Consider the following 15,345-nt stretch of genomic DNA (forward strand, 5'->3'; position numbering starts at 1 on the left):
AAGCCAAGACGTTGTAGAGAGCGATCTCGAAGAAGACCTCGGTGACCTGGTCGTGGGAGGGCACTGGGCGGACGTGCTTGTTATAGCGGGCGAAGAGGTCGTCGAAGAGCTGGTGGAGGTCAGAGGTCTCAGTCCTCGTGTTCTGAAGGAGACCTTCTCCCTGTTCTCCTTCTTCCCTATCTGCCACAGGAACTGCAGGGAGGAGAATTAGCCTCCAATGGGAGTTAAACTGGTTACTAGGTGAGAATTTGCTTCTGTGATAGTCATATTAGTTACTTCGTGAAGTAGTTGATAGTAGGAGATGCAGAAATAATAGTGGTCTTGGTAGAAATATATGTGTGTGTGTGTGTGTGTCTGTGTACTCACCTAGTTACTCACCTAGTTGTACTTGCAGGGGTTGAGCTTTGTCTCCTTGGTCCCGCCTCTCAACTGCCAATCAACTGGTGTACAGAATCCTGAGCCTACTGGGCTCTATCATATCTACATTTGAAACTGTGTATGGAGTCAGCCTCCACCACATCACTGCCTAATGCATTCCATTTATTAACTACTCTGACACTGAAAAAATTCTTTCTAACGTCTCTGTGGCTCATCTGGGTACTAAGTTTCCACCTGTGTCCCCTTGTTCGTGTCCCACCCGTGCTGAAGAGTTTGTCTTTGTCCACCCTGTCAATTCCCCTGAGAATTTTGTAGGTGGTTATCATGTCTCCCCTTACTCTTCTGTTTTCCAGGGACGTGAGGTTCAGCTCCTTTAGCCTTTCCTCGTAGCTCATTCCTCTCAGTTCCGGGACGAACCTGGTGGCATACCGCTGAATCTTCTCTAGCTTTGTCTTGTGTTTAACTAGGTATGGACTCCAGGCTGGAGCTGCATACTGCATACCAGGATTGGTCTTACATAAGTGGTATACAGGGTTCTGAAAGATTCCTTACACAAGTTTCTAAAGGCAGTTCTTATGTTGGCCAGTCTAGCATATGCCGCTGTGTGTGTGTGTGTGTGTGTGTGTGTGTACGTGCGCGCGCGCCTTACCTGAACACCCAACAAGTGGGAGGATGAGGAGGCCACCTAGCCAGGCTGACCCCACCATGGCCTCTCAAAAAGAGTCCTGACCTCGACCTTCCCAGAAGCGCCAGGCTCAAGTACGGCGTTCGGGCAGGATCAGTGGACACCCGCCCCCTTGACGCCTCGCAGCAACGGCAGCTTCCTAACAGAGACGATAAAGTAGAAATTCGGGGAGAGCAACTGAAAAATAGGAAAACGAAGAGTTTAAATACTGGGAGAGGGTCAATAGGAGACTTCAGATGTTGGTGGAGAGAGAGAAGGAAAAGGAAAGAAAGAGGGAGACAGTTAAGGGGTTATGGTACCCGAAAATCCGAAGAAAAATGGAATATTTACGAAAAATTACGAAAAATACTACAACGTTTTGGCAACACTGTGGTGCAAACCGTTTAATTTTATCTTGAAAAATAACGTAATTAGAGTCAAATTTCCCGCTGCAACTTTCGTGAATCTGGTCCTCGCGGTGTAGGTGCGGCGCGGGGTATTGTATCTTACGTTGTAGAAGTCTTATTTTTCGTAATAGCGTTGAAAATAACATGTTATGCATAAAATGAATATAAACTCACTCATTGGCAACAGTATCGTGTGAGAGAGAGGGTGGTGTGTGGCTCAGCCCATCAGTGACTGTGCGTCTCTCTTGGGGAGTGGATGTATGCTGACGCGCTCTCACATTATCTCCCAGAACTCATGCTATTTGTACTGCAATATGACTTACCAAACGAACAAGAGAAAAGCATTGAAAGCTAGATGCATGCGAGCTCTCCATAGAAGGTACAAGCTGGCCGCAATGCGTAAATCACGCATTGTCACGAGTGACCGCGAGTAGAGTAACTTGTCGCGCGCGCTACGCAACTCCAACTTTTACAACTAGATCTGCCTTTACAGCCTTTATTTATTATTCAATTTACATGAAACTTGCACATTATATGTAGAGTTTACGCCTCTAAAAACGGTTGATATTTTTCTTATCTACGTAGATTTATTGACTTTATAAATAATGATACACTTCATTTTGTTGCATACGTTTTTGGGAAACTTTTAAAAATCTGTATTATTGCACTAAATACATCTGGGATAAAGATCGATCAACCAAATCTTTATTATATAGTAAGGTAAGGCTGAGTGTCGTAGAAATGATTTTGGTTCACAATTGTGGGCTGTGAAAGCAATTGAACATTGTTGAAAAATTGTATAATTTTTTTTTTCTCCTTCTCTATTTAGGCTGAGATGCTGAAACTTGGCCTAGGTGCAGCACCTTTCACATGTATCAGGATAATAAATTATGAATACCCTACAACAACTCTCATATTTCCGGTCTTATAACCCCTTAATTGGAAGATAAGATGTCGTGGTGCAGCCCCGGCTGCCAGGGGTACCTTTCCTGTGCTCACCAGAGTGCTGAAACAGTTGTAATCGTGATTGAAAGAAGCAGCTGCCTGCTATCTCAACCACATTATCAGGTGGTGATTTCTGCAGGTAAATCAAGGTTTTCCCACAGCCTATTTCATGCTCTATTATTTGGCAAACAAAAAACGTGCTATGGTCAATTTGTTATAGTTTAGTTAATTTATTATACACCCATTACCTATCCTATCCACTATTGCAAGTTAATGTGAAAGTTTTCTCAGTAGTAAGGGCACCGTTGCACAACGCTCCGCCCTAACTTAGGAAGAACAGCAATGCAGACGGCCATCACAAACAGCTACCACTCAGGAATGTTGTTTACCGAGGACGGTGCTGCGGCGTGTCTCATATTGGTCAATACTTCAGGAGTTTATAGTCACTCTATCCGTCACTGTGAAGCTGTCATACAAACCTGGACGTTTTATTGTTCATTAACTGAATTTAACGTCACCGTTAACGTAGATACTCGAGCGAGCAAAATCATTTACCAATAGAGTATGCGAGCGCGAATCTCCTGTCGTGCCGTGGAGTGGGAGGGAGGATAATTAGCGTCCTCACCAGCCAGCCACGTCCAATTGGGTACCCCCCTCCTGTGGATGTGACAGCCTTCCCGAGGGATCGGCGCGTGTCTGGATAGAACGGTCGTGAAGGACGAGGCTACATTCAGCTCTGCTTCTCCACTTTGACATTTTATTGCGGATTTAAACGAACCTCTACCGTCTTACTGGCTCGGTGTCCAAGTGTTTCATTACTCTTTCTGCGTGGGCTGATAATGGGGAAGAGGTGTGGGGAGGAGGAGTGGGGAAGAGATGAAGGAAGACAATAAAGATGGGGGAAGAAATGTGGGAGAGAGACGTAAACAGAAACAAAATGAACTGCATAAAATAAGGCAGGGAAGATATATTTTAATGGTCCAGTCTGCTGCGATTTTTTATGAATCACGCTGTGCTCTTTAGAGTGAACCCTTGACAGCTCTTCAGAGTCAATCCCTAACGGCTTTTTAGAGGCAATCTCTGATAACTCCTTAGAGATAATTTCCCTGTCTCGTAAATGTACTACACCCCAGACCCCCGTCAATGTACTCACCTATTTGTGCTTGCGGGGGTTGAGCTCTGGCTCTTTGGTCCCGCCTCTCAACTGTCAATCAACTGGTGTACAGATTCCTGAGCCTACTGGGCTCTATCATATCTACATTTGAAACTGTGTATGGAGTCAGCCTCCACCACATCACTGCCTAATGCATTCCACCTGTTAACTACTCTGACACTGAAAAAGTTCTTTCTAACGTCCCTGTGGCTCATGTGGGTACTCAGTTTCCACTTGTGTCCCTTTGTTCGCGTACCACCAGTGTTTAATAGTTTATCCTTGTCTACCCTGTCAATTCCCCTGAGGATTTTGTAGGTAGTGATCATGTCTCCCCTTACTCTTCCTTTTGTCTTCCATAGTCGTAAGGTGCATTTCCCGCAGCCTTTACTTGTAACTCATGCCTCTTAGTTCTGGGACTAGTCTAGTGGCATACCTTTGAACTTTTTCCAGCTTCGTCTTGTGCTTGAAAAGGTACGGGCTCCATGCTGGGGCCGCATACTCCAAGATTGGTCTTACATATGTGGTATACAAGATTCTAAATGATTCCTTACAAAGGTTCTTGAAGGCTGTTCTGATGTTAGTCATCCTCGTGTATGTCGCAGACGTAATTCTCTTTATGTGGGCTTCAGGAGACAGGGTTGGTGTCATATCAACTCCTAGATCTTTCTCTATGTCCGTTTCATGAAGGACTTCATCTCCCATTCTGTATCCTGTGCCTGGCCTCCTGTTTCCAGACACAGGATAATGCACTACACCTCAGAGTCCCGTCAGTGCACTACACCCCGGAGCCCCGTGGAGGTAATCTCAGCCGTGCTCTGCACCAGGGAACACCGCTCAAGCCGGCCTGGCGGACCCTGGGTCGAACACGGTACTTAAAAACCATCAAAATCAGGAACATTGATTTCAGGTACAGCAGATGTGTATAGCACAATATGTCTATTAGCATTCTTGCACGCGTTCCCTCGCGAAAGGGATCGGGGAGCTTCCCGACGAAGCATTTTTTGTGCAATTGAATTTTATCTTTTCCAGTTGCAACCATTAGCATCTGCAGTTACGAGCTGTTAGCTGCTTATTTGTTTTCTTGCATGTTATTTCTTGCATGTTTTCTTGTATGCTACGCATATAAAATACCTTGTAAAGAATGTAATAGGTTCTATGTTGGGCAAACATCTAAAGATTTGAATTGTAGAATTTCGCAACATAAATACTTTGTAAGACATGGCCAATTGTCTAATGCTTTGTTTGTTCATTTGTCAGAAAATTCTCACCAAAGTTATTTTGGAGAAGGCTTCTACAATAACGAATTGTAAAATACTTTCAATTGGAACATAATTGAATCTGGTTTAATACAGATTACAAAATCATGTAATTTGAACATTAGCAGTGGTTTATATAATTTAGATCCCTTTTTGATTGATTAGTTAAAGGGCGATTTAAGAAGGATCATTGATACACATTTGCCTCACTAATTCATTGTTAATATCTACTATCTTATGCTATTATTATCCATGTATGGGCCTATTGATGCAGCTCTTATTTTATAGCCACCTAATCCCATTCATATAATTGTCATTATACCTCACTTCACCTCTCGCTCCTGCCTATATATGTCCAGACTTATTGACTTTTAACAGCCGAAGGTAATTACGGGCTCACCATAGCCCGTGCTACATGGACATTTCGTTCTGAGTAACTAAATCTAAAACAACAACAACAATGACTTGTAAATCATTCCTTCTGAAGATGTATTAATATACGAAAGTACTTAAGGAAATTCCTGTTTCAATTCTTCCTCTGTGGTCTGTCACATTTTTCATCACGTGTTAATTTTCGTGATTTACACACACACACACATACACACAAACACACACACACACACACACACACACACACACACACACACACACACACACACACACACACACACACACACACACACACACACACACACACATATATATATATATATATAGGGAATCAAAACCCGGATGACCCCGCACTTCGCCCAGATGGCATCACTATATACCCCTGGAAAAGGGGCAGACAGTTTGTTTTGTGTGGGACTACACATGTGTATCCACCCTGGCTGATACCTACAAACACTTCGGTGCTGATCAAGCAGATGGGGCGGCCAACCACAGGGAAATAGCAAATTCGTTCATATATAGGGAATTGGAAGGTCAATACTCCTTTGTTCCCATAGCGTCTGAGACGCATGGCCCCTGGGGTAGGAGTGCCTTGGTATTTCTCAAAAAATTGGGTTCCAGGCTCCTTGACGTCACCATAGGCCCAAGGGCTGCAAGTTTCTAGTTTCAGCGCCTCAGTGTGTCGATCCAGAGAGGAAACGCCTACTGCATCCTCGGTTCCTGTCCGGAAGCAGAGGAGCTCCAAGAGATCCATAACATTTCAACACTCATTGTATTAACTAATGTACATCTTGTAACCTTTAAATATATAATAAAGCACAACAATAATTAATCTGTTATTCCACATATATATATATATATATATATATATATATATATATATATATATATATATATATATATATATATATATATAAAAGGGTGTTAGTGGCAATGGTTGTATCAGTGGTGGACGGTGTTAGTGGCAGTGGTTGTATCAGTGGTAGACGGTGTTAGTGGCAGTGGTTGTATCAGTGGTAGACGGTGTTAGTGGCAGTGGTTGTATCAGTGGTGGACGGTGTTAGTGGCAGTGGTTGTATCAGTGGTGGACGGTGTTAGTGGCAGTGGTTGTATCAGTGGTAGACGGTGTTAGTGGCAGTGATTGTATCAGTGGTAGACGGTGTTAGTGGCAGTGATTGTATCAGTGGTAGACGGTGTTAGTGGCAGTGGTTGTATCAGTGGTAGACGGTGTTAGTGGCAGTGATTGTATCAGTGGTAGACGGTGTTAGTGGCAGTGATTGTATCAGTGGTAGACGGTGTTAGTGGCAGTGGTTGTATCAGTGGTGGACGGTGTTAGTGGCAGTGGTTGTATCAGTGGTAGACGGTGTTAGTGGCAGTGGTTGTATCAGTGGTGGACGGTGTTAGTGGCAGTGGTTGTATCAGTGGTGGACGGTGTTAGTGGCAGTGGTTGTATCAGTGGTGGAGAGTGGGAGCAAGTAGGGAACACACCTGAGTGTGTCGTGGTGGCTGAAAACATCTGAAGTTTAACTTTATGATGAAGACATTTGAAAGACATACCAGTGATACTTAATGAAGATGCCAGATGGATACCAGGTAGAGATACCAGGTAGAGATACCAGGTAGAGATACCAGGTAGAGATACCAGGTGGACGATGGAGTGACCCCGTAGAGCTCACGTGGAGACCTTCAGGCGCTGACTACCAGATTTGTTCTGTGGAATCGACGTGAGCCACAAAACCCAATTCCTCTGAACTAACTGCTCCTTACCCCTCCCACCCGACACCTGAACCACCCACCCCTCTACCTGCCCTACTTCCCTCTCACTATCCCCCCCCCCCATCTACCTGAACATTCACCCTATTATCGCTCCCCCCTCCCCCCCTCTAACCACGTCCCCCTCTAACACTATCCCCCTCTAACCACCTCCCCCCCCCCTCTGTTTTTCTCGTAGGCGCCCAATTTGCTGCCCTACTATAAAGCTAGACAAGAACAATCTGATGCTTAATCCATTGCTTAATATATTAGGTGTGACAATTAATACAAATTTGTCCTTCAACATTTTTATTATAGATATTGCAGCACAATGTACATCAACGCATTTTATGGCAAAGTTCCTATTTCACAGAGTTAATTTGTCGTTCGGATGAATTAGTTCCTCACCTGGCTGGGTTAGTGCCCCCCGCCTGGCTAAGTTCCGTGTCCGGATGTGCTGGGTTGGCCGGAACACGGAACATAATGATTTACATTACATATCTCTCTAAAGCAATTCCATCGCACACTTCCTCCTGCAAGTCTATGCACACGCCCTTCTCTCGCTACACCAAATCACTGGGGTGTTTTTGGCGGATGGAGAGGAGAGAACAGTTGATTTATGGCAAGTTTGACAACCAGGGGCGGGCGTCCTCCTGGCTGACGACCCCAGCTTGCAGGGCCTTCATCACGAAGTCTCGGGTTGCGAACTCGATGCTCTTCGGGATTCTGTCGGTGATGGCTGTTAGGAGAAACACACAAAGTTACTCTAACTTTAGAAACTATCTTTAATACGACGAATGAGAAGAGACAGTGAAAAAAGACACAGAGATAGAGAGGACTAGTATTTGTTAACATAATTAATCTATTATACATAACAAGGCATACAAGCAATAAAACACTCCTGAAAATGTTATAATATCCCAGCCATCCCAAATTCCCCGCCACATTCCTAGAAAAATTACCAACTGGATAATATTACATAAAGAAATACATGCCACCGTCAGGGTAATTTTATCCTAACCTAACTTAATACACTCTAACATCATACACTCTAGCTTAATACACTCTAACGTAATACATTCTAACGTAATACATTCTAACGTAACACACACTCTGACCTGATTGGACGCTTGACGTACCTGTTCCAGACAGATTGACCCAGCCAGGACACCAGACCTTAGCCAAAATATGCATGCTCCAGTTCATCAAGAGAGGCCGGGTGTGGTAGGCACACTGGTGATTCAGCAGTTCAAACTCGTTACCCACGTGCATGCGACTGAAACAGTTACGAGGAGGATTATAAACTGTGCTTGGGGAACCCGAGGCAGGCATCAAGGGTGGATAATGTTATGGTAGACGGATTAATGTCGTGATAAAGAGGAAGCAGGGCATGAATAACATTCACAAAAACACATACAAAATTGCTTGAAGAATTGCTTGAATTTGAATAAATTTGTAATAGATAGAGCATCGAGAACATTATTTTTCCTACTATTATTACGGTTCACGTATGCATACACAGTGGACTCCCAATAATATATTATAGCTATGAGAAAATCTTTGGAGCAGAGAGGGAATCAAACCAACGTCCTGTGTACTCCAAGGTGCGTACCTTAACCCATGAACCATGACGTGCTGAAAGTCACACAGTCTTGGATCCGGCCGGATCCACACCGTGCTGGTAAAGATAATTATCAAGAGAAAGCACTAAGCCATTATGACTATATAGCACTTGGAAGGGATATAAGAATAGGGACTTAGGATAGGACGTAGGGAAGGAATGGTGCCAATCCAAGTTTGGCATACAACCCACATACACTCTGGTAATGGAGTTCTCCGTCAAACCATTAGCCATTATCGTGGTCCACGGATCAAAAGGCGTGCTTCTAGGGTTACCCAGAGCGTTGGTTCGATACTCGTCCTGCTCCAAAGATTTTTCCCATTAATATATATATATATATATATATATATATATATATATATATATATATATATATATATATATATATATGACAGTGTCAGACCACGGAGGAAAATTGAAACAGGAATTTCCTTAAGTACTTTCGTATATTAATACATCTTCAGAAGGAGCACTCCTTCTGAGATCTATTAATATACGAAAGTACTTAAGGAAATTCCTGTTTCAATTTTCTTCCGTGGTCTGACACTGTCACAATTTTAATCACGTGTTGTTTATTTTCGTGATACACACACACACACACACACACACACACACACACACACACACACACACACACACACACACACACACACACACACACACACATATATATATATATATATATATATATATATATATATATATATATATATATATATATATGCGGAAAATCCACAGAGAAATATAAAAGAAAGTGAACGTTTCGGCCTGTTAAAGCCGTTGTCAACACCAGACTGTCAGTCTGGTGTTGACAACGTCAGTCAGTATGGTGTTTATGCATCCATAAATGCATAAATGTATGCATGCAAGTGAACGCAAACATTCACATATACAGCGATTGTGCTTGACCCCTAACAGTACATATCATTGGCACTTACTGGGTGACCCTGTCAAGAATCATGTATATTATGGAGTCCCAGTGCAAGGGGCGGAATTTGGACGGGTCTTTGCACGCTATGCACTGGAAGGGTTCCCTTGGTGGGACCTGGATGAAGGGGTTCTTGCCATGAGAGGTCCGAGGGGACCCCCTCGGGGTATTACCGGTAGCGGATGTTTGCGCGGGGGTGAGAACTCGGTTGAGTGGATGATTGGAGGGTATTTGTTGATAGGAGTTGTCTTGCATGGATGATGGTCTGTTGGAGGGTGTGCGTGGAGAGGTGTCGTCAATAGATACTGGGTTATGGAAATCCTGTTGAGGCGTGTGTCCTACAGGGGCCCAGATAGAAGGCGTCCCTGGTCCCTGTGGTCCCACACTCGCCCAAACAGACGTAGGACGACTCTCGCCACCTGCTGGCGCCAGAACGAGCAAAGAGCAGACAGGCAGCAGCAGAATGCACAACCTCGGCATCTTGTTGGGTTATGAACGGCTTCTGACTGCTTGCTTGAGTCTCTCCTGACTCCCCTTCAGGCCGCGATCCGCAGGATGTCGCCTTCCTGCTTCATAAGATACCAACAAATAAACGTGATTGTTGACCGGACTGGTAATATAGAGGGAAGAGACGTCAACATATACGTGTATATGTTGACGGTATATGTTAGGTATATGTTAGGGTATATGTTAGGGTATAGTGAGGACTGCCACTACTGACACTGTTATGCTAGCAGTGTTAATAATGGCAGTAATGAAACTAGTAGTAATGGCATTAGTATAGAACTAGTAATTTACGTAGGAACTGAAGAAACTGCACAAGGCCTATTGTAATAGTACTAGAAGAGACAGTAACTGCACCAGAAGAGACAGCAACAGCAACAGGACCAGAAGAGACAGCAACAGCACCATAAGAGACAGTAACAACACCATAAGAGACAGCAACAGCACCATAAGAGACAGTAATAACACCATAAGAGACAGTAACAACACCATAAGAGACAGCAACAACACCATAAGAGACAGCAACAACACCATAAGAGACAGCAACAACACCATAAGAGACAGCAACAACACCATAAGAGACAGCAACAACACCATAAGAGACAGCAACAGCACCATAAGAGACAGCAACAACACCATAAGAGACAGCAACAACACCAGAAGAGACAGCAACAGCACCATAAGAGACAGTAACAACACCATAAGAGACAGCAACAACACCAGAAGAGACAGCAACAACACCATAAGAGACAGCAACAACACCATAAGAGACAGTAACAACACCATAAGAGACAGCAACAACACCATAAGAGACAGCAACAACACCATAAGAGACAGCAACAGCACCATAAGAGACAGCAACAACACCATAAGAGACAGCAACAACACCAGAAGAGACAGCAACAGCACCATAAGAGACAGTAACAACACCATAAGAGACAGCAACAACACCAGAAGAGACAGCAACAACACCATAAGAGACAGCAACAACACCATAAGAGACAGCAACAACACCATAAGAGACAGTAACAACACCATAAGAGACAGTAACAACACCATAAGAGACAGTAACAACACAATAAGAGACAGTAACAACACCATAAGAGACAGCAACAACACCAGAAGAGACAGCAACAGCACCATAAGAGACAGTAACAACACCATAAGAGACAGTAAGAGCAGTAACAGTACTGGAGAGTGGGAACAGGATGACAGAGGCCCCAGTAGAAGGTCAGAGGTGAACAGGATCAGTGAGAGAGAAACAGAAGCAGGATGGTAACAAGATAAAGGAGAAGAAGGGAGAGAGAGAGAGAGAGAGAGAGAGAGAGAGAGAGAGAGAGAGAGAGAGAGAGAGAGAGAGAGAGAGAGAGAGAGAGAGAGCGCAGGATAAGACAAGAGAAGATGAAGAGTGAGGGAGGGAAACGTGATAGGAAAAGGAAAAGGGAGCAGAGAGATGAAGAGTGGGGGAGCAAGACAAGGGAAGAAAAGTCAAAGAGAGAGAGAGAGGGACGTTATCAGGACAAAAGAAGGAAAGATTAACATAGAGGAAGACCCCCAAGTTAAAGGGAGGGAAATTGGTAGTGAGATGGATCAAGAAAAGAAAAAGGGATAGAAAGAATGAGGGAACGAAACAAGATAAGAGAAAGGAAGGATAGAGAGAGGGAGAGATGGCATTCAAAGAGCTACATCAAATCCCCAAAAGCGTTACCTCAATGTAAGTCACACGCTAATCAACTGTCACTATCTTTTCTAGAAATATCAACTTGATTGCAAGAAAAATATATTATACGATTAAGTAATGTATATATATTATTGCAGCAGATCTGCTGGATATAAGAAACTAGTCAGCTAGGATGGCAGGAGCACCTCAAGGTAGATAGTTGTTATTAATAAGGAACTGCTGCCATTAATGCATAGTTTGTTGAAAAGTATTTTAAATCCTGTTAAAGTCAGAATTCTGTTGCATAAGTTGTTTTCAGAGTCTTATCCAGCCTAACACCTGAATCAGATGACTGATGAAAAACTATTAATATCATACAAATATGAAGAATGTACAATGTTCTTATAATGCACAACAAAATATTTTAAGGTATATATTTTTCACTGTATAGTAGCAATTTAATACTCTATGTTATCACCACCACTGTTATCACTACCACCACTGATATTATTGCTAAATATATCTTTATATCACCACTGAAGTCGTAAGCTGTAGAGCTGACCAATTCAACCAGAAATTCAATAATTTGTTCAAACGAATGCAGCATCTGAATTCTGATCAAGCAAGCCTATTGGTGATGCACACTACGTCAGGTCGGGTGGTACCTTGTAACATTCAGCGTTTCCTGCACGGGATACTTCAAATTCTTTTGAAGGAGGGAATTATCAGGAGAAAAAGCACCAAGCCATTACGTCTAAATAATCAAATTCTTTTGAACGACCACAGAGTAGGAAAGGAACTCAGACTCACCAAAGTTCTCTCTGGAAATAGGCGTTGAGCGATCTTCTCTTCTTGAACGCTGAACGACTCTCTCCTACACGCTCAGAGGGACAATGAGTGGCCCTAAAAGTCCAACTATGGATCTCCCAGTAGCCTCCATGGTGCTAGTCCACGTCCGAAAGCTGACCTTTCTCACACATCCTGAGTATACACTGACACACACATGTAAACATCCTGAGCATAAAGTCGCTCACATATCCTGCCCTTTTCTTTAGCAGTACAATATTGTGTGTGGTTCTGGAGATATATATTATATGCTTATGGCACATTAAAGTGTCTTATTGTGTGTGCCATAACGATACTAATAATATTGTCTTACAGTGTTAAATATCACTAATCAATCTTTTCCTGATTTAACTAGCCCGCTAAACTTAATCTAAGTTTAAGACCTAACGAACCTTAAGCTTAAACCTAAGCAACCAACCTAATTAGTCCATCCATCTCAACTAATCTCACCAACAGCGTTTCCTGCACGTTTCCTGTTTCCTAACTTAACCTGACTTAACTTCACCTAGTCTTAACTATGTGAATAACTTAATAAGCTTTATGCATACAGCTTCTAGCCATATAAGAGTGAAAATAATACAAAGAAATCCCAATGACGTGATATATCAGTGAGAAAAATCACTTAGAGACAATGAGATGACTTCAACCGGCGTCCTACGCGGGACGCCTAGGTAATCACTAGGACGCTGGTTCAAGTCATTGCCTCAAATGATTTTCTCAATGGAAATAATTGTCCAATGCATTCAACCATTGTGTCTTACGTTACTTTTATGTCATATATTTAAGTACTCAGCACGAAGATAAAGGTGATGATGTGGAGAAAGCGCTGAGCCAGTTTGGCTATATAGCACTTGGAAAGGGTAAAGAGGACAAAGAGCCAGTGTGTGAGGATAGAGTGAAGGAAATGTGCCTCGCTACTTGGACAATCACGGACCGAGCCCCAACCCAAAATTGGTTTCCTATTATATGTTTAGTAGAAAGCAAGCTGTAAGAAAAAATTATTAAATCCTGCTTCAGTTACATTCCTCCTTGTCAAAGTTGCGGTTGGGTAATTCTTTACCAAATTCTGTATCGCCTGCACACGTCACCAGAGGTCAGTAGAGTCAGCTCACAACCGAATGGTTCCGGGTGTGATTCCCGTGTAGAGTGAGACATTCGGCACCTGATGCTTCTGTTCAACAAGCAGTAAATAAGTACCCGGGAGTAAAACATCACTACCACAGCCTCATTCACATCTCTAAAAAATGCTGGTCATGGTAATAATAACATTCCTTTATCAACTATTAAATTAATATGCTCAGCTAAGGAGCCGGTCGGTCGAGCGGACAGCACACTGGACTTGTGATCCTGTGGTCCCGGGTTCAATCCCAGGCGCCGGCGAGAAACAATGGGCAGAGTTTCTTTCACCCTATGCCCCTGTTACCTAGCAGTAAAGTAGGTACCTGGGTGTTAGTCAGCTGTCAAGGGCTGCTTCCTGGGGGTGGAGGCCTGGTCGAGGACCGGGCCGCGGGGACACTAAAGCCCCGAAATCATCTCAAGATAACCTCAAGATAGCTATATACTAGTGTTCCTCTGCAAATGTATCATTGGCACAAGACACATGTTCTCTCTTATAGTATAGATTTACCTGAATTTACTTCCGGTGGGTGGGGGGGGGGACCTTCCGGGATACATTCATACGACCGCACATTGTATTGTGTGTTTTTATACATTCAGATATGTACAAACTCGCAGTATACTTTAGCTATGATTGTATTTGCTGTTATCAAACACCACAGTGATCAGAGGTCACCACACACACACTACAGTGATCAGAGGTCACCACACACACACCACAGTGATCAGAGGTCACCACACACAGTGATCAGAGGTCACCACACACACACCACAGTGATCAGAGGTCACCACACACAGTGGACCTAAAGGTACACTTGACCCCCGTTGTCGGTAACCACTTCAAGGTGGACACAAAATACAAAAGTAACGTTACTTAAATGTTAAATAATCTCTATCAACGTTGATAACGTTAATTCAGCTTTATTTCAACGTTGATAACGTTAATTCGTCGTTATTTTAACGTTAATAACGTTAATTCAACGTTATTTTAACGTTGATAACGTTAATTCAACGTTGGCTTAAGGTTACACTTGGATGTTGTGCCCTCTATAAAGCAGGAGTTTACAATGCTGAAGACTAGAGGTCTGAGTGTGAACATCAACTAAACGAAGGTAACACGGAGATGTTATGGAGACGTGACATCAAAATGAGACATTCAAATATGATTCCCCAAGACGAAAATTAAGACAAAGAGGGACACAAGCTTAAACATATCAACACTCTATGTTACTCTATTAGCTGGAGTATTACCAATAACATAGATGAATCACGTGTACGTCTGTGGCCCGACGCATGAAGTGTTATTGAGCTTACAGAAACATGAACTTATGTAGAATATATAAAGCTATTACTAGTATGCAAAACTGAGGGAGAGAAAGGTCGAAAGAGACAAATACGAACAAAAATATGCACGTAAAATCAAGTCGACCGGTCAAGCTTGGCTCCAGCTGTATAGAGTAAATGACTGTATTGTAACGTCACATTAAAAAGTATATCACTATATATATTTAGTCATTAAATAAATTGGTCTGTAGGGTGAGGCTCTGAAAGAGCTAATGTGGGATAACAACTCTTTGCTTGTAGTTTCAAGTGGAACATTTGCACTATGTTAATGAACCTTAATTGTTAAAGAGCGAGAGATAGAGAGTGAGAAAAGGAGCAACAGGTGGCGCCGGATGCTGGGAGGGGAGGACATGGGAGAGGATGTAGTGTAGAGGGGAGGGT

At 43.0% G+C, this 15,345-nt stretch overlaps 2 protein-coding genes across 3 annotated transcripts in view; both read right to left on the reverse strand.

Moving 5' to 3' along the window:
* Positions 1-4,249, reverse strand: part of LOC138366090 (counting factor 50-like) — a 4,722-nt gene extending 473 nt beyond the window's left edge. Inside the window, exons 1-2 of the mRNA XM_069326821.1 lie at positions 4,099-4,249; positions 1-192 (exon numbers count right to left, since the gene is read on the reverse strand). The exon at positions 1-192 is cut by the window's left edge and continues 16 nt beyond it. Coding sequence (XP_069182922.1) covers positions 1-192; positions 4,099-4,249 — 343 coding nt within the window. The remainder of the gene's footprint in view (positions 193-4,098) is intronic.
* Positions 4,250-7,237: 2,988 nt separating this feature from the next.
* LOC123754417 (uncharacterized) lies at positions 7,238-12,662 on the reverse strand. Of its 2 annotated transcripts, none has more exons than XM_045736810.2 (4): positions 12,469-12,662; positions 9,505-10,063; positions 8,085-8,221; positions 7,238-7,684 (listed from the first exon to the last, which is right to left on the reverse strand). In XM_045736810.2, the coding sequence occupies exons 2-4, from the start codon at positions 9,972-9,974 to the stop codon at positions 7,563-7,565; spliced, it is 729 nt and encodes a 242-aa protein (XP_045592766.1). In that variant the 5' UTR covers positions 9,975-10,063; positions 12,469-12,662; the 3' UTR covers positions 7,238-7,562. The 2 variants fall into 2 exon arrangements, with proteins under 2 accessions (XP_045592766.1, XP_045592767.1); XM_045736811.2 differs by having other exon boundaries at positions 9,505-10,060; positions 12,469-12,645.
* Positions 12,663-15,345: the final 2,683 nt, after the last annotated feature.

Source organism: Procambarus clarkii, chromosome 18 (genome assembly GCF_040958095.1).
Source record: "Procambarus clarkii isolate CNS0578487 chromosome 18, FALCON_Pclarkii_2.0, whole genome shotgun sequence".
Taxonomy (NCBI): Eukaryota; Metazoa; Arthropoda; class Malacostraca; order Decapoda; family Cambaridae; genus Procambarus; species Procambarus clarkii.

Excerpts from the sequence above, each read along its gene's own strand:
- LOC123754417 (XM_045736810.2), bottom strand. The coding sequence starts at position 9,974 with ATGCCGAGGTTGTGCATTCTGCTGCTGCCTGTCTGCTCTTTGCTCGTT. Across the intron at positions 8,222-9,504 it reads ATTCTTGACAGGGTCACCCA|TCGCATGCACGTGGGTAACG; the intron begins GTAAGTGCCAAT and ends TAACTGTTTCAG. Across the intron at positions 7,685-8,084 it reads GGTCAATCTGTCTGGAACAG|CCATCACCGACAGAATCCCG; the intron begins GTACGTCAAGCG and ends TTCTCCTAACAG.